Source organism: Sander vitreus, chromosome 11, assembly GCF_031162955.1.
Source record: "Sander vitreus isolate 19-12246 chromosome 11, sanVit1, whole genome shotgun sequence".
NCBI classification, from domain to species: Eukaryota; Metazoa; Chordata; class Actinopteri; order Perciformes; family Percidae; genus Sander; species Sander vitreus.
The window spans coordinates 15,885,396-15,903,717 of NC_135865.1; the positions used below are offsets into that span (position 1 = coordinate 15,885,396).

Below are 18,322 nucleotides of genomic sequence, written 5' to 3' on the forward strand. Positions count from 1 at the left end.
GATTACTTTGCATAAAAATATAACAGGAAAATGAGGATCCTCTAGTTTTCAGCCACAACAACTTAATATGCAAAAATCACATTAAGCATAAAGATTGTAAAGTATTTTAGACTTTTTTATAAGTTCATTTGTGGTATTTTGCATGTATTTCATTGTTTTAAAGTCATACTAAGTATAACTATATGCTTATATATACAGTGCTTTGTTGTTCTATGTTTACTTCGCCTACTTTTAAATCCCTTTTCAAGGATTAAGTGGGTTTACACTTTTTTACAACACGTGGACCTGCAGAGTCTCTGTACTGTACATTTCCTCTATGGTTGGAGAATAGGACTTTCTTCTCAGTGATCTTTGTTTGTCACACATCTTAATTCACTTCATTAATATAGTCTCTGTTTTCTCCCACAAGGAATGCCGGACAAAGAGAACATAAGCAACAACTCATTTGTTTCAATCTCCAAACATCAGAATAAGGTAGTTTAACTGACACACATGAAATATTTGTATGACTTATTGTTACGTGATGGTGAGAGACAGAAAGTGAGATGATACTGGTTCTTTGGCCTTGTTCCTGTCTAGGGAAGTGTCACTATAAGTGGACAGTTTGACATTTAAACCTATATGCTAAAAACTCATTCTATGCTTTTATTTTGCCTGATGTAATGGTATCCTTTACCGTTACTCGCCTCTCTAACAGAGGATGGAAACGAGCGTGGAATGTGAAGTTTGTTTAAAGTTGGTCTAAATATAAACAATAAGAATGGAGTTTTTGTCTCCATCTATAACAGTTCCTGTCCCACCTTTCTCCTGTTGTCATTTCCTGACCACTGGCTTGATAACGTTGCACTACAGCTGATTTATGGTGACATGTGCTTTTTTCCTACATAGAGTTAGTCACAACTAGAGTTAGTTCCTACATAGAGTTAGTCACAACATGGCCACAAGATTATTTAAAAATAGTTTTTGTGCTTTATTTTTATGTAACACACAAACAGCTCTAATTTACTTTAACATATATTATAAATAATAAGTATGAAAGCCTGGCTTTGGGTACTGAGTGGACAAATTTTCTTGTAACTAAATCATGAACTTTAAAGCCTCCACATAAATGCACGAGTTACGCTGCTCTCCAAAGCATGCAGAGTGCACTTTAAATGTCACAGCCCTGCAGCCCACCCCATGGCCCTAGTGGGAAAAACCTAAACAAAAACACATGTCCATACAGTAATTGACAATATATGTGTCCAATTTAAGCAATTGAATGAATCAGTCAAGAGTCTGGTAACAGACTATTATTATTACAGGGAAGCAATATAGAAAGAAATACGTTCAATTAAAGTTGACAGCTAAAGTCAGTGAGGAAGACATCCTGTGAGAGGAAAAACACTTGACTTGTCTGGCATGTTGTTGTTTTCCTGATGTCTTTTATTAGCAATTACAGGACTGTTGTTTCCCACAACAGCTTTACATCTCATCCGATTCCTGTGATGTTGAGCCTCAGTTTGACTGCCATCCATGGTGTGTTTTATTTCAATTGCTCTTATATTTTGTTTCATTTTATTTTGCAGAAGTCATTCATTGAAAGTCCAGCCAAATCTCACCTTAAATGCATTTCTCAGGTATTAAACACAATCAACCTACTGAATGTAGGGACCGATCATTACCTGTTTATGTGGTTGGTACTCAATGGGACTCTACTGTGCTGAGATTTAACTTGAGTTCTACTGTGCAGGTCCCGTCTGAGAAGATCCTACGGGCGGGGAAGATTCTCCGTAACGCCATCCTCTCCAGGGCACCTCACATGATCAGAGACAGGAAGTACCATTTGAAGACGTACAGGTTAGTTGGCATCTTAATTCTTCATTATTTGTGGGAGATTGCAACATTCAATTCAATTAGATTCAAAATACTGTATTAGTCCCTCAAGGGGCAATGTGAGGCAAACAAAAATACAAACAATTCATTCACGCACATGAAAAGAATCTGAAAATACAAATATGAGAGTGTAAAGTTTAAAGAAAGGTAGAAAAAAATGAAAACCACCAATAGAATGTAACACCTTATTTATTTTATTTAACCTCCTTACTGTTTAGTAAAACAACAGAAACAAAAAAACAAAGAACAGGGAGATTCAATTAATAAAATCCGACAAAACATATTATATATTATATAACTGCTGCTCAGCCTTGTATACGATCTTATATAGTCTTTTCCTGTCTTTCTCAGGCAGTGTTGCGTGGGGACAGAGTTGGTTGACTGGCAAATGCAGCAGAGCTCATGCATCCACTCTCGTATTCAGGCTGTGGGCATGTGGCAGGTGCTGCTGGAAGAAGGTGTTCTCAACCATGGTGAGACTCTGTGTGATGTCTGTGTCTGCACCACATGTACATGCAAAGCAGTGATTTCTAAATACATTTAAATCCTGCTGTCTTTGTTGTTGTGACACAGTGGACCAAGAGCTGAGCTTCCAGGACAAGTACCTTTTCTACCGTTTTCTGGATGACGAGCAGGAGGATGCTAGTTTACCCGGCGAGGAGGAGAGGAAGGAAAGCCAAGAGGAGCTGCAGGACACCCTGCTTCTCCTCTCACAGATTGGACCTGACGCCCACATGAGGATGATTCTGAGGAAACAGTATGGCTATAAAGCAATGATCTCTTAAGCAATATTAAGTAAAGTGAATCAATGCAGTGATGGTGTTATGATTTTCTTTACATATTTCCTGTTTTTCAGTCCCTCTGAAAGAACAGCAGATGATTTGGAGATCATTTATGAAGAGCTGCTCCATATAAAGGCCTTATCTCACCTATCCACCACTGTGAGTTTTCTGTCTTATGTGGTCATATGACCCCCTGTTGCCACTGTGCAGACATTAATCTTACTTTTCCTACGTTTCCTGTGGCAAAAAAAACACTTGTCACATTTAAGAGCAGACTGAAGGAAAAGATGCAAGCATGCAAACTGCACACACCTACTGTACTTAGTGTGTAGCCACCTCATTACTGATCATCATATATTTATAAACAGTTTAATACATGTTCAGCAAGTAAAATCATTGATTTGCATTGCTGCTAGGACTCGCTAAAACTTGAAAAACAAGTTATGTGAGAATTGCTGAAAATTGCATGGCTTTTTATGGATTTTGACTTGCATTCAATTTTAGGAAACTCTGTTTTACACTGGCAGTATTGACTAGTGGGAGAGCAAAACTTTGCATGGCTGTACTCTTTCTGGTTGCTTCCTGTTGCACTAAAGATAATTTGTGTTCATATTGATCTTCCTGAGTTATACATCTTTCTCCTCTGCAGGTAAAGAGAGAACTGGCAGGAGTGCTGATCTTTGAGTCTCATGCAAAGGCAGGAACAGTGTGTAAGTAATGTGATAAAATAAGTGACCTTTTCAAACAGCCGATACCAAACAATTTAATTAATAAATGCATTAAAGAGTCAGAATTAATCCAACAGGATTTATCAGACTGCCTAAAATCTTCTTTGCTCTCTCAGTGTTCAGTCAGGGGGAGGAGGGCACATCATGGTACATTATTTTGAAGGGCTCAGTCAACGTTGTCATCTATGGAAAAGTAGGCATTTTAGTTCACACTATTTCTAAAAACAATAAAATGATCATGTTGCTCTGACCAGTGCATTGATTCATTGGTCAGTAACTGATCAGTACGCTGTGTCTCGCAGGGTGTTGTTTGCACTCTTCATGAGGGAGACGACTTTGGAAAGCTCGCTCTAGTAAACGATGCCCCCCGAGCTGCCTCCATTGTCCTGCGAGAGGACAACTGTCACTTCCTGAGAGTCGACAAGGAGGACTTCAACAGGATTTTGAGGGTGAGTTTCTGTACATCTTTTGATGCTTTTACAGTAACATTTAAAAAAGCTCTATTGCCCTCTGTTGGCAAAACCTTAGCAATGCAGCTATAAAAGATATTTAATGTATCCTTTGAGATAGTACTCCAGACCTCTGCACCCTTTAGCTTAGTCATCTAAATATGAAATATGTTGGTAATGACTTGTGTTACTATCTTTCAAGCTAGAGATAAAATGCAGATTTGGGGTTAATTAACTGTGGATGAAAACTTGTTGTGTGGACAACTGGAAATACAGCAGCAGAGATTTGACAGTATGAACTGGCAGAAATTAGGAAGCTAGTAACAATGAACTTAAAAAGATATTCACTCTTAATGGCTTGAATATGTAAAATAAATATGTTAACTAATAACCAATAAACCCCTTAACATACAACATTTGTTTCCCCTTAAATAGCTTCAAGGTTGTTAAAATAATCTTATTTCACTCTGTCTGACCCCATCACATTCCTATTCTCTATTGGCTCTTCATTGAAGCTATATGATGTTTACACTGACTGAACTATTTAAACCCAAGACTCCTAATCTTTATGGTCGCACCATTTCACCAAATAAAAATATTGCAGGTAGGTGCATTATTTTATACACTACCCCAAAATTCAGGCTGATTAATTTCTTATCTTTGGAATCTTTGGAAACTTGAACAATGTTTTGCTGCACAGAAGACTGACCCCTCCAGCAGGCCGCTGCTTGTTCAGGGACAACCTGCTACCTCATGAGTGGTGTAATACTGGATGTTTGCCACAATAACACTGATAAATAATCTAAATAAAAATATAAAAATCTATTGTGTTTTTTTAATCTATATTTTTAAATTAATTCACTTGGGAAGTACCAACACTACACTAGATACTAGACTGTGTTATGACTCACAAAATATTATTTGGCGTCATTGCATTGTCAGGAACTTTGTTGAAGCCTCCTGCTTGCTGCGGTGTTGTGTGTGCTGACTGTATACTGGACAAGCCAACTAATCCTCTCTGCTCAGTGACCAGAGCCCAGTGTCATGCCAGTCTCTCTGCAGCAGGGGAAATGAATCAAACTCTCTGCATTTTTGAGATGATTGTATGATGATGTAAACATTGTGTTCAGTTTATGACATGCTATTCTCAGGTAGTTATGGAAGAGACAGCTCATATTCACTAAAACAAAATAAGGCTCAGATAAAACTACACACAACCTTCCAGCTCACACAGCTTCTTGCTCATAGTGTACAGTTTAAAATGCATAACTTATATGCACTGTGTGTGTGTATTTGTGTGAAGGACGTGGAGGCCAACACGGTGCGTCTGAAGGAACACGGTCAGGATGTTCTGGTGTTAGAGAAAAGTCTCGGCAGCAGTCGAACCTCCAGCCATGGAGCCTCGTCCTCCCATTACAAGTAAATGCACCCACAATCCACTGTACTGGACTTCACACAGGAATGATTAAAATGCAGTGTGTGTGTGTGTGTGTGTGTGTGTGTGTGTGTGTGTGTGTGTGTGTGTGTGTGTGTGTGTCTGTCTGTCTGTCTGTCTGTTGTAGATCTTTACAGAACAATTTATGATCCATGGAAATACTAATTTAAAACTGAAACTGTCTGGCAGGTGTTTGTTAAAATGACAACACTTTTAGTTCCCCTATTTACTATTTATAAGCAATATATAAACATTGAATACATGTAAAATATCGCACTACAAAACCCATAAGTGGAGGCTGACAATGAATGACCACATGGGAAAACATTGTTATGTGTGGTGTTATTTTATATATTTTTCTTTTTGTCAACAAATCTCACTTAAATACTAAAACCAACAATGTGTTACAGTATCTCTCAAAACCTTTTGTCTGTGGCTCTCAGCGCAGAGCCCATTCATTCCTACTGAAGACTTTAATCTTTAAAAACGGGTCACTAATATACAGTTTAATTTTTTGTTTTTTTTTAAAGCTGAATGATTTCCTAAAGCAGCGGTACTGTAGTTTTTAGTACACGTCACCCAAAAAGGATAAATTATGTGTTTATTGGGGACTATTTTCAGCTGTGGATTAATACACATTTGGGGCAGTGGTGATATTTTAAGGCAGCACTAATGTATTTGGGATTGACTCAGAATTAGATTTAGATTATATTTAGATTCATTGCCCCAGAAGGATATTTGTTTTCACAGCCAGTACACAACACATAGCAATATAGATATATACACATAGCCATATAGAGACAATACACAACATCTCCATACATGCATTCATCATGCCAGCTTACAACAGTGTCAACGAGGCAGATTGTTCAAGGCTGCTATTACTGAGGGTACAAAACTCCTGCATTAACTACAGTGCCCATGTTCATCATAATGAAGGAATATGTCACGCAGGGAAACTATTATAGAGATATGAGATATATCAATCTTCGGCCACACAAGATTACTTTGTTACTTTATTGTTGGTTTCATGAGGTTTGTTGACAATAAGAAAAATATAGAATATTACCAATATTATTATTAATATTATCCTTAAAATAATTGAAAGGAACTCCATCAGTCAGTATGACCAACAGATGAAAATGCTTCCCGGCCGTGCCGGCAGCACAAGCACAGAGCAATCCTGTGCACTGCAGCCAACGAGTGTAATCTTAATAGAGGCATCTGTCACTGCACTACGGCCGCTGTAATACAGAGAGACACATTAATGGTAACGATAGCACAAGCTCCTAGGGGAAAAGGAAGGCCTGGCAAGTCACCATTACTTGTTCGGGGTCGCCCTCTAATCAATTTGGCTCCTCACACATGAGAGTGTCAAGACTGTGGGGAAGACACAACATGTGCAGCTCCCTCTTGTGATGCTGTTATCAAGTAATGAAAACAACCGAGACTGGATCGTGTTGATTCTCCTTCACAGAGAAGATGCCCCTACATTTTTATTTTGGCTCCTCTGACAGCTCTAAGTCCAGACTCCCCTTAATCTTCAGCCTGGCCGAGAACCTGATGATTGTAATTAGGACTGTTATCAAATAAAGCAATCACAGACACATGTTCAAGTAAGACGAATCAGTCAAGGACCATGGAGGTGTCAAAGAGCATTATGAGCCAGTGTTTCTTGATTAGTGAATGGTGTTTTTTATCCTGTTTCTTCAGATACAAGGTAATGTCAGGGACTCCGGAGAAGATTTTGGAGCACCTCCTTGAAATGATGCGATTGGATTCTCAATTCACAGAGTCAGGTACTGCTCAGCATGCAACATTCAGCATGTCAGATTAGTACATTAGTATCTAATACAGTCTATCAGCATGATGATGATTTACTGTGAAGGGTTTTCTCCTGTGCAGTATATTTATTCTCTGTGGCTCAGCGTTTCTCTCCTCTGTCCTCAGCCTGCTGCTCTGCACTGACCTGTTTGTTCTCATCTATGATTAGCCACACATCACAGAGCTGATCTAATTACTCTCGCTTGTGTGGATACATATGGTTTTCATTTGCCTGCAGAGGTGACAGAGACAGCGCCATGTAGGATCAAGGCCTGATGGCTCTGGGCGCTCTTTGATCTGTTCTTACACAGGTGTTTGACATAACCTTCTCTCTCTTTTTTTGTGACAGACTCAGCCTTAGATGACTATGTGCTCATGCATTGTGTCTTCATCCCAAACAGTCAACTATGTCCAGTATTGATGGCCCAATATCCTTTCAGCACTATGTTACTTAATGTGGTTAAATGTGAAACCCTTCCTACTCTGCTCTTCTGACATTGTTTTGATCTTTAACTGCTGTGCACCTACCATGCCCAGGCCTCACAGGGCTCTGAACAGGAGAAGCTGGACTATACACTTAACAACAAGCGCAGGGTGATCCGCCTGGTGATGCAGTGGGCTGCTGTACATGGAAGTCACCTGCAGGAGGAGGATGTCTCTGTGGCTTTCCTAGAGGTCAGCATATAGATATGAGTAACATTAAGACCACTGTTATAACCAGGGGTCAACTGTGTTTTAATTGATTCATTTTTTATATTGGTGACACAAATAACACTGACTCCAAGCTCTTTAGCTCAATCTCACTGTTGCTGTCTTTACCTTGAGTTTACTACTTTGAACTTACAACTGCAAACAAACACCTGCGTCAGAGGTGTCCGGTTATAAATAGACACCTGATAACCACTCAGAGTAGAGAATTTTTCAGTGATAAAACAGATTTATGTCAAGATTGGTTTGGGGATTCAGAATATGAATGACTCTTGTTAAATGTTAACAACATGATATAGTGCATGCACAGTGAGTTATCGGCTGCCCTGAGCAATAAGGATATTGACTGCATTTTACATGTTTGTTCTTCGATTTGTGTCTATTATATGACTCCGGACGCTATATCAAATGAAGTTACCTTTTGTTTACTAAATACTTCTTTTAATTTAGAGCTTGTTGTGTTTTGCAGGAGTTTCTCATGGCGGTATCTAATGATGCCAAAGCAATTCCAGCCCTCAGGGATCAACTAACAGAACTGGAGAGAAGTGTAAAGCAAAAGTAAGTGAATGAATAAATCTTAATCCTAAATCTAAATCTGTATTTATCATTTTTTCATTTTTTACCGTGATCCTCTTGTATGCGCACATAATTCTAAGCAAATAGGCAGGTTTTCTGGGTTAGATCAAACAACACAAATCCAACATACAGAACTTTAGCTTGATTGCTGCTTATGTTTTCACGCTTTAGCACTGAAGATGCCAGAGTCTCACAGAAAAAGGTAAGATACCGATTGTTTTTCTTTCAAATTAAAGCTTACGTGTAGATTTCATTGTATTGTGCGAAAATGTCACGATGCCTGAATCTGTTAAACTTTGTCACAGCACAAAGTCCTACTGCGGCAGTTCAGTATGGGGGATGAGAAGCTTCAGAAACGTCAGCCCATCAAGAGTAATGACGAAAGTGAGTAATGGACATGCCTCCACATGTTTGGGTGTATGATACAAAATTTGTCCGAGACTCTGGATCGTAAACAGTAAATTTTTGCTGCACACTGCTGTCCGTCACTGTTACATTATATCTGCTATTTGAAACTTTTATTTAGCAATGTCTTTACGTCATCAGGTCTTCATTAGACAAACATTCACGCCTGTTTGTTTTAAGTTTGGTTGCTTCCTGCCCTTTACCTGCTAATGCTGATTACCATGTAAAACTACACACCCACTTCTTTAAGCAAAAAGGATTTACTTGTTTAATTTGGGAAATTAAGAGGAAATGCTTCATTGGTGTGTTTTTTTTCTTTTGCCTGCCTAGTGAATCCTAACCTTTTTGGCTTATGACCTCTTAAAAAAAGCAATGTGTGTGGAAAAACTATCCATGGTTTCACAAGAAAAGCAAAACTAGAAACACATTTATAAACATGTGTTTTTTCCCCTTGTGAATCAATCCACAACCCCTCAGATGTACCCAGTGACCCCTCAGATTTGCATTAATCCAACTGCCTCCAACTTTCCAGTACAGCTTCACCACTCCTTTCCATCTTGCTGACAGTCCCATATTTGCTCTGATTCATGCCTCCAGTTCTGCTCAAAGTCTACTGCTGTGACCACACCTACACAACAATCCGTGTCCCTGTGGCCGCCTCAGTCAGGGAGGTCATCGGTGCTGTGGCCGACAAGCTGGGGTCGGCGGAGGACCTGCTCCTGGTCAACCTCAGTTCGACAGGAGGTGAGAGCGGCGGCAGCTACATGTTAATCAAATGATTGGAGACGGCACCAGCAGGGAGAGCCCAAGCAGGGTGATATACTAATAAATTCCCGACTGATTTAGTGAGAAATTAGCTCCCTTTTGTGGACTGTAAATGGGTGTTACAGTAGGTGCTAAAGAATGGCCTTTAAAGCAGCTTGGGAAAAACCTGAGCTCAGTTTCTTTCATGACATTCAGCATGATGCTGTTGGTGTTAGTGGCTGCTCCTTACTGTAGTGATGTTCCACTGTCTCTGCCAGAAGGCTCTCATGCAGTTCTTACTCGTCCACACTTGACCTTGCACTTTCCTTATCGAAGGCAAGTAAACAGAGACAGAGCTGTAGCTGCTCTCTTGCTTGGAGTTTATTATCATACAGCTCATATACTGTATCTCTCACCAGTGAACTTTAGCTTTGCAAAGAAAAATCAAGGCTGCCACTAGCTTTCTCATACAATGTAGTATGAGAGAGCTCTTGAAGGACATATAGTACAATATTATAACATAATGGAATAAATTGTTGTCCTATACCATTACCATCTCTCAGTGTGAAAGTCTGAGACTTCACAACTACCTCAACCACATTGTTTAATAATTTTAGAAATTGAAAAAGGCAGTTGCACACAAGGAATGTCAATGTTTTGCAAAGTTTTTGTACAAATAAAAAGTGGAAACTTTTTGACCTGATGATGAAGCTATATGGAATGTTAATGGATCATCAACATTAGTACAATTCATCGTGAAGGGAACATGAATGTATGTACCAAATGTCATGGTAATCCATTAAATAGTTGTTGAGACATTTCACTAAAAAACAGAAACGTCAACCTGCTGGTGGCGTTGGAGAAAAAGTTATCGGTTCGCCAAAGTCTGTAGAATTCATCCTCTGGGAACCATGAATGTCTGTACAAAATTATTTATCCATCTAATAGTTATTGAGATATTTCAATCTGAGTGTTGGACAGACCATAAGTCCGCTATGTTAGCATGGTTAAAAAAGGTGTTAGAGAGTTGTAGATCCTCTTGTTTTATAGATAATAATAATAATAATAATAATAATAATAATAATAATAATAATAATAATTATAATAATAATTATATATAAATGTTTTTTTTAACCCTCTGTGTCATGTTTTTTTGTTCTACAGAGAAAGTCATCTTCAAGCCCAATGATGTTTCAGTGTTCTCCACTCTCAGCATAAATGGACGGCTGTTTGCCTGCCGGAGGGATCAGTTGGATTCTTTGGTGGGTTAATCTCTAATTACACAGCACATTGTCATCATATAAAAGAGGGCTCACTGAAACCCTATGCATAGCTGTACATCTCTGAAATCCTTTGCTTTTTTGCTTTTTTTTCATATATACTGTAAATTTCCATGCTTTTAGCTTTTAAGCAACCTAGTGAATGTGCAGATTTGTTATATAGATGTGAATGTTTTCATTGTAAAGTGCAGTATTTACTTTTATATGCAGCTCAGCTGCCTTCTTCTCATTTCATTTTTAACATTTTAATGTATTTTGGCTTATGTCACAAGAAGATGGTCTTTGCATTGTTGTTTTTAATATTGCAAAACAAGAATTCCTGAAACAGTAGATTACATGATTATCAAATAAAAAAGGCTGTTATTTCTTGTTTACTAGACCCCTCTACCTGAGCAGGAGGGTTCCTCCACAGGGCTGTTGGCTGGTTTTGAGTTAATGAGCTCTAAGGATGTGGCTTACCACATGACTTCCTATGACTGGGAGCTCTTTCACTGTGTACATGAGGTATGACTGTGAGACCAGACTTGGTGGCATAACTTAAAGTTAATTTGGTTTACTTTCAGTTGATCCACTATTTTGTTCACAAAAGTGTTTTTCTTTGGTGTCCAACAGCTTGAACTCATCTACCACACATTTGGGAGGCAAAACGTCAAGAAAACCACAGTGAACCTGGACCTGTTCCTGAGGAGGTTTAATGAAATTCAGTTTTGGGTGATCACAGAGATGTGTCTGTGTTCTCAGCTTAGCAAGAGGGTGCAGCTTCTAAAGAAGTTCATCAAGATTGCGGCCCAGTAAGTGGACTTTGTTTTACTGTCTATTCTGCTTTTCTTTGATTCAGCTTACAGTTTTGTTCATTCACTACTCTACTTTTTCATGTTTTCTGTCAAAGCTGCAAAGAGTACAGGAATCTGAACGCCTTCTTTGCTATCATTATGGGACTGAGTAACCCAGCAGTGTGCAGATTGAGGCAGACCTGGGAGGTGGGTACCTGCCTGTATCAAAATAATTCTTATCCTAAATGCAAGTTAACCTTTAGTGGCATCTGTTTTCACAGAAACTTCCCAACAAATTCAAGAAGTTTTATTCGGAATTTGAAAACTTCATGGTAAGTTGAAACAACTCATTTTATACTTCAAAGGGTCTCCATCTTTGAGCAAAATCAGCATATCTTCCACTGTCAGCTGGTCAAGTGTGGGTTTAGCAGCATCATCCTCGGACGGCACTGTGAAGGATCTGTTTAACACGGCGACGACAGATCTCAGAACAGTGTGATTGTTTCCACAGGACCCGTCCAGGAACCACCGGGCGTATCGACTGACAGTTGCCAAGCTGGAGCCTCCCATCATTCCCTTCATGCCACTGCTGATCAAAGGTCAGAGTTTTATTTGATGACCATTTATTTTGAATTCAACATCATTTTAACCTTTGTGACACGGTTGTTCTGTTGTTGAATTGCTTCTTCAACAACTTTAACCATCTAAACAATTGGTCTTTTCCAGACATGACATTCACTCATGAGGGCAACAAGACGTTTATCGACTATTTGGTCAATTTTGAGAAAATGGTGAGTCTCTGAAGGTGCAGATTATTGTCTAACAGTTGGTGTAAATCTTTTTTTTTCTGCTATTCAATTAATTGTTGATATCTGTTGCTGATCATTGCTCTTTGGTTTTCAGCGGATGATTGCTAACACGGTGAAGATAGTGAGATACTGTAGGAGCCAACCATTCAGTGAGTGTGCATCCCAAAAGTTTATTTCATAGCGAGGAAAATTGGGATAATGTATAAAAATGGTTTGAATAACAAATAATGCATTTCAATTAGACTCCAGTTCTCTGTTGTAGATTTTTCAGGGAATTCATTTCAATTTAACATTTTTACTTATCCATCACTCATTTAACCAGGTCCAGATTCACCTCTGGCCAGCAAGAACCCAGAAGTTCGGACTTACGTACGTCAACTCAACGTGATCGACAACCAAAGGACGCTATCTCAGCTTTCTCATGGACTTGAGCCGCGCAGGTCTTAAACCACTCAGGGACAGAAATGTTACACTCTGATGATGCTTCACTTCATTACATGCGCTTGCATTGGGATGAATTTACTCCAACACAGGCAATCACATGGAGGGCCTAATGACGTATCTGATAATGAGATATTGTTTCAGATGCATGACTTGTTAAGCCTTTTATTACAGTAATTTGTGATACTTTAACAGCAGTAATTGTTGGTGGGTGAAGTACCTCTCATATCTCTGTGCTGCACCATCATCTCCAAGTCAAACAAGAGCGACAATTTAAGGAATTAACAATTTTTGGGCGGTATCTCATTTATCAGATTAACAATTCAGATGTAAACACTATGTGATGCTGATGCTTTAAAAATGCAAAGTCTTGATATTCCTGATATTCAGTTGTTTCTTATCTTTTGTATCAAACAATATTTATACATATTTAAGTTTGTGAAAATCTTATGTGTTGTAAACTGTATACAAATATTTATTTTGACATCAGCATGCAAAGAGTTGTTATGATTGTTTGCCTTTTCTTCATGTGAGCATTTTTCTCTTTGGAGATACAGTAAATGTCTGAAAACCTTTTGTGTGCTGAAAATATTAAATATTTTAGATGTATTTGTGCATCGTATTGTCATTATTGTTTTGTTTTGACATTTCATTAATACATTGTTTACAATCATGCCATGTTAAAATAGTATAACTTTTGTAGTTTTTTTGTCGATTTTCCATACAATAACAGTTCCTAAACATTTCAGACTGACTTGTTTATTCAGGAGCCCAGTTTCATACAGGTCTGTTCAAGATATCGTCATCTGAGAGGATTAAAGCGGAGAGGAGCACAATATTTGGGCACAAGAAGGAGAGTCAGTATCAGAAGTCAGTATTACCCATTTACTGCATTCAGTAAGTCTAACTTACTCTCATCCTAAATTTAGACTCATTGATTCAGTGCATTTAATCTTAGCAATACCACAGTGTAAACATACTCTGAAATATGTCCTGCATTCAAAATCTTACTTAAGTAAAAGTACATTGAAGTATTAGCATGCATACACTTAAAGAAAATACTTATATACTGCTGGGTAGCTTAATCTTTAATAATACATCATACTTTAACAGTTGATTTATATTTTGTATTAATAATCTTAATCTGCAAAGTAGCTAGTAATTTATGTTGAATGTAATGAAGTAAAAAGTATAAGATTGCTTCTAATATGTAGCAGAGTGTTAAGTATCATAAAATGGAAATACTCAAGTAAAGTACAAGTACATCAAATTTGTACTTAAGAACAGTACAATCCACCACTTTTAAAGTGTATAGGTGTGTCTAACAAAATGGCCAGGGGTTGTATTTTGTATTATATAAAATCTAAACCTGTAAATTAAACATTAAGTATGGCTGTCAAATAAATGTAGTGGAGTAAAAAGTGCAATATCCTCTTAAATATAATGGAGTAAAATAATAGATTCTATCTTTACTCAAGTAAAAAACAAGTACCTCAAAAGAATACCTAAGTGCAGTACTTGAGTAAATGGAATTCATTACTTTCCACCAATAAACAAAGCATCAAACATACAATGTTTAAAACGAGGGGGACATTAAAACAAAAAATGGACCCAATAACATTTGACAGAAGAATAAAAGCTATCGTGCAGGTCCAATGCTGTTCCACATTTAAGGGACCTATAGCATTTTAGTGTGGACCTCGACCTCGACACATGGAGCACCACCGTCCCAGGACGGTGTAGGAAAACAACAACATTGGAGGACCTTGGAGTCTGTTCCACTTTGGTCCGGCGGGGGGAGCTGTTGTCATCAGGATCGTGAGTGTGAAAGAGTCCATTCCAGTCAGTGTTGGCTGCTGGAAGTTGTGCAACCAGTAAAACCACCGCGGAGTGAGTGGAGACAGAAAAAACGTCACATGAGATTTACCGGAACTCTGAACTTCTCCGGGTGTCTTACTAAACGTTTGTAACGTGCAGCGACGACGAGCTGCTGTGAAGACGAAAACTTCGCACTTAATGTCGGTATGTATGTACACTGTCAGAAAGTTAAAGTAAAAGTTAGATACAGTATAGGCTATTCACATGGTAGCCTATTGGCATCCATGTGATTATGAACAGTCTTATGCTGATTCATAATGTACAATCCACATGCTATGTGTACAGGTTTGTTTTGGGGCTGTGACATAACAGAGTTTATTAAGGGCTTCTGTTAAAGTGAGATGATAACATGTACAGTCATAATACTGATAGTAATAGTAATGCAGGTTATTGTCAACTCTCTTAATTGTTGATACAGTAAACTATGTCCTTGTTCATGTTTGAATGTTGTGAAATGTTTGCAGTGCATCATGTCTTTATAAAGCCATGTAACGTTAGTCATTCAAATTACCCCAATAACCTAAGCCACACAGAGCATCATCAATAGGCTATCTAACCATGCACTGTAAGATCACTGGTTACTATTTAAGATTGTAATATCAACATCTGGATGTGTCTGTGCTCGGATATCACCACGCTGCTGACAGTTTTGATGTTAAATAGAAGCTGACAGGTCAACCTACTATCCGCTAGCTTTGTGTGATTTATTTTTCATTTGGTTTTGATTACAGTAACTACTTGTGGTTTGACATATGGCTATCTGGCCGTTATTGTTGCAGTGTTTGCTATTAAGTGAGAACTAGCAGGAAGGAGCGCAGGAGTGCTACCATATCCCAGTAACCCAGGCTTCTTGAGTGGACAGAAAATACTGTGGGCTGGTCTACTGAGCAGATTGCTGTGAGGCTAAGTATAGCACACATACAAGTAAATCAGCAGAACGCAATGGCCCCCCTTTGTGACAATGAAGGCATTTCCTGCTGGGCTGAATAGCAATCCCAATGAAGACCCAGGTAACAGCCTTTTAACAGCCGTAATTGCTCTGCTTGAAATGGAAAACCTATGAACAATAACAGAGCTACAATTTCCGGTAATGATGGAATTATGTCCATTATAAGATGCTTTTTATGCTCTTACGGACAAACAAAATGATGTGATAATCAATCTGTGGGGACTCTAGTTTGGTAGCATTACATGTCTAACCCTTGTTTACACAAATACTCCATGGCCTTAGAGAATATGAGGTTTTCTCTATGTTTTTGTCTTGAAACAGTAGGAGACAGTCCATTTTTTTGCACTCTCTGTCTGTGGCCTTACTTGTACCGGACACTGTAGACCATGCTGGAATAGTGTGTGACTTTGGCTGCATGATCACAGCATACCAGGCATGCCATCATCCTTATACAAGCAGAGCCTGGACCCTGAGCTCATTGCTTACTGGTGCTGATGATGATGAGGGTGTGGAGCATAGAAAAGAGATGGTCAGTAAATGACATGCAGAATCAGCCTCAGTGGCCCCTTTTTGGATCATGTTGGAGTCTCGTCTAACCTGCAGTCACACTCTCAAAGGTGGTGTTTTAGAGTAAAGCTATTCTTTGAAGCGTCTTGCACAGCAGTAGTACGTTTGTTTTACCTTACAAGACTTAGTTGAACCAGACTTTCTTCCTTCCCTCAGAGTTGGTGCTGAGTGTCATTATGAGATGTCGTCTCCAAGCGCCTCCTTCGTGCAAATCAGGTTTGATGACATCCACTTCTACGAGAACTGTGGCGGCGGCAGCTTTGGGAGTGTGTACCGAGCCAGGTGGATCTCCCAGGACAAAGAGGTGGCGGTGAAGAAACTGCTCAAGATTGAAAACGAGGTAGGAGTCATAATTGCCTGGGCTTTTCATATACTTTTTAATTGTCAGTATAGTAATCATTTTAATTGCTACCCCATTTAGCTCGATGTGGTGACTTCTGTACCCATCACTCATGGTCATTATACACCCCCTCTTTTAGAAATATGCCATGAAAGAAACAGTATTGCCAAATGAAGGAATGTATTTGGCCCCAATTACAGCAGGGACTGTTCCTGATATTTCTTTAAAAGCTCAGGCTCATTGTCTTACAGACAAAAAACTTTTCACAGAAATTGTGTTAGGATAGGATGTTCAGAAAGTGATTCATGGTTTCTTTTATGAAATTGTAAAAGATCGCAGATATCCATTGAACTTCACTCAAGTGTTGGAGAGATGATTGTTCAGTGAAAATAATAATGTAATCCTTTCACATTGAACCATTTGTTCTATTAATTACAGTGTTTGGCTACAATTAAATGGATTTGTTTTGTCAGGTTTCTGTTCATTCTAGGAATGGTTTCACATTAATCTTTCTGGGCCAGAGTATGTTATATTCATTTATTACACAGCTTTGCTGAATTCTCAATTCTGATTGGTCAATTACGGCTTTCTACCGTCTCTTATTTTTGAATAGCAGACCGCTTCCGTGAATAACAGACTGTTGCTATAGACGCAGTTCTGATCATCATCTGGAGGACAATTTTTAAGTCAATAAAATAATTTTTAAAATCAGTATTTTAATTATTGATTTCTTTAGGTAATTGCTAGGGCTGCACAATATATCTTTTTTTTTTTATCGTTATCGCGATATCAACTTGTGCAATAAACACATCGTGAAAGGCTGCTACATATCCTGAAAGACAAAGAGATTTTTTAAGTTAGTTGAAAGAGAGTATTAGTAGAAAACTAGCCTTCACTTGAATTCTTTTTGTTAAGGGTTCTTTTGTATGTTAAATTCAATGTTCAATTTGATCAAAAAAAGAATGTTGGAAATTACTTTTTTCCGGGGTTTTTTTCAAATTCAACAAGCAATTTTTTTGCAGAATACTGAAAGCAGCAGCAAGGCAGAACTAAATACATAATTTAATATCTGTTTATCGCAAATAATATTGTTATTGTTATATTCAACAACGTAGACATTGCCTTTTAACTGGTACAAGAAACAGGGAACGGGAACATATAACACCTGTCTTGGCCTCTCTTCATTGGCTTCTTGTACGATTCAGGATCGATTTAAGATCTCATTGCTTGATTTTAATTTAAATGGTTAGGCCCCTTTGTATCTGGCTGAATTTTTACATTGCTATACACCAGTCAGAACACTGAGGTCAACCAACCACTTGCTTTTGGATGTTTCAAAAGCTAGGCTAAAAAGTAGAGGGGATCGAGCTTTTGCGGTGGGTGCTCCCATCCTCTGGAATAACCTTCCATTGTATATTCCATTGTGAGAGGCGCAGACTATATATACTTTTAAGTTCTTGCTAAAGACACACCTTTTTACTCTGGCCTTTGGTCCTAGCTGAGTGAGCGTCAAATGTCTTTTAATGTGTTTTGTTATTTCATGTTATTTGTAACTATGTATTTTTATGTAATCATTTTGTATTTGATATTCTGTCTTGTTCAGCACTTTGGTCAACCACAGTTGTTTATTCGTGCTATATAAATAAATTTGACATTGACATTGAAATAACGTTATCGCATATCGCATTTTCCTCATATAGTACAGCCCTATTAGTTGCCGTGTAATAAGCAGGGTTAATGTAAAGCGAGCAGGTCATTA

General features: G+C 38.4%; 2 protein-coding genes across 7 annotated transcripts in view; both read left to right on the top strand.

The window, feature by feature from the left end:
• Nucleotides 1–13,403, top strand: part of rapgef4a (Rap guanine nucleotide exchange factor 4a) — a 34,128-nt gene extending 20,725 nt beyond the window's left edge. Inside the window, exons 6-31 of the mRNA XM_078262797.1 lie at nt 410–474; nt 1,569–1,619; nt 1,733–1,839; nt 2,227–2,348; nt 2,449–2,632; nt 2,732–2,816; nt 3,307–3,367; nt 3,502–3,578; nt 3,688–3,834; nt 5,138–5,253; nt 6,983–7,068; nt 7,443–7,521; nt 7,618–7,768; nt 8,271–8,359; nt 8,549–8,579; nt 8,683–8,761; nt 9,380–9,526; nt 10,691–10,788; nt 11,185–11,310; nt 11,419–11,597; nt 11,696–11,786; nt 11,861–11,911; nt 12,091–12,178; nt 12,306–12,370; nt 12,483–12,537; nt 12,711–13,403. Of these exons, the coding sequence (XP_078118923.1) occupies nt 410–474; nt 1,569–1,619; nt 1,733–1,839; nt 2,227–2,348; nt 2,449–2,632; nt 2,732–2,816; nt 3,307–3,367; nt 3,502–3,578; nt 3,688–3,834; nt 5,138–5,253; nt 6,983–7,068; nt 7,443–7,521; nt 7,618–7,768; nt 8,271–8,359; nt 8,549–8,579; nt 8,683–8,761; nt 9,380–9,526; nt 10,691–10,788; nt 11,185–11,310; nt 11,419–11,597; nt 11,696–11,786; nt 11,861–11,911; nt 12,091–12,178; nt 12,306–12,370; nt 12,483–12,537; nt 12,711–12,835 (2,555 nt within the window). The 3' untranslated portion in view covers nt 12,836–13,403. The remainder of the gene's footprint in view (nt 1–409; nt 475–1,568; nt 1,620–1,732; nt 1,840–2,226; nt 2,349–2,448; nt 2,633–2,731; nt 2,817–3,306; nt 3,368–3,501; nt 3,579–3,687; nt 3,835–5,137; nt 5,254–6,982; nt 7,069–7,442; nt 7,522–7,617; nt 7,769–8,270; nt 8,360–8,548; nt 8,580–8,682; nt 8,762–9,379; nt 9,527–10,690; nt 10,789–11,184; nt 11,311–11,418; nt 11,598–11,695; nt 11,787–11,860; nt 11,912–12,090; nt 12,179–12,305; nt 12,371–12,482; nt 12,538–12,710) is intronic.
• A 1,320-nt stretch (nt 13,404–14,723) lies between these two features.
• The window catches only part of map3k20a (mitogen-activated protein kinase kinase kinase 20a), a 29,293-nt gene continuing 25,694 nt past the window's right edge, over nt 14,724–18,322 (top strand). For 2 of the 6 annotated variants that reach the window (XM_078261892.1, XM_078261897.1), the window contains exons 1-3: nt 15,611–15,717; nt 15,978–16,273; nt 16,380–16,563. In XM_078261892.1, coding sequence (XP_078118018.1) covers nt 16,194–16,273; nt 16,380–16,563 — 264 coding nt within the window. In that variant the 5' untranslated portion in view covers nt 15,611–15,717; nt 15,978–16,193. The other 4 variants (XM_078261895.1, XM_078261894.1, XM_078261893.1 and 1 more) reach the window with 4 other exon arrangements.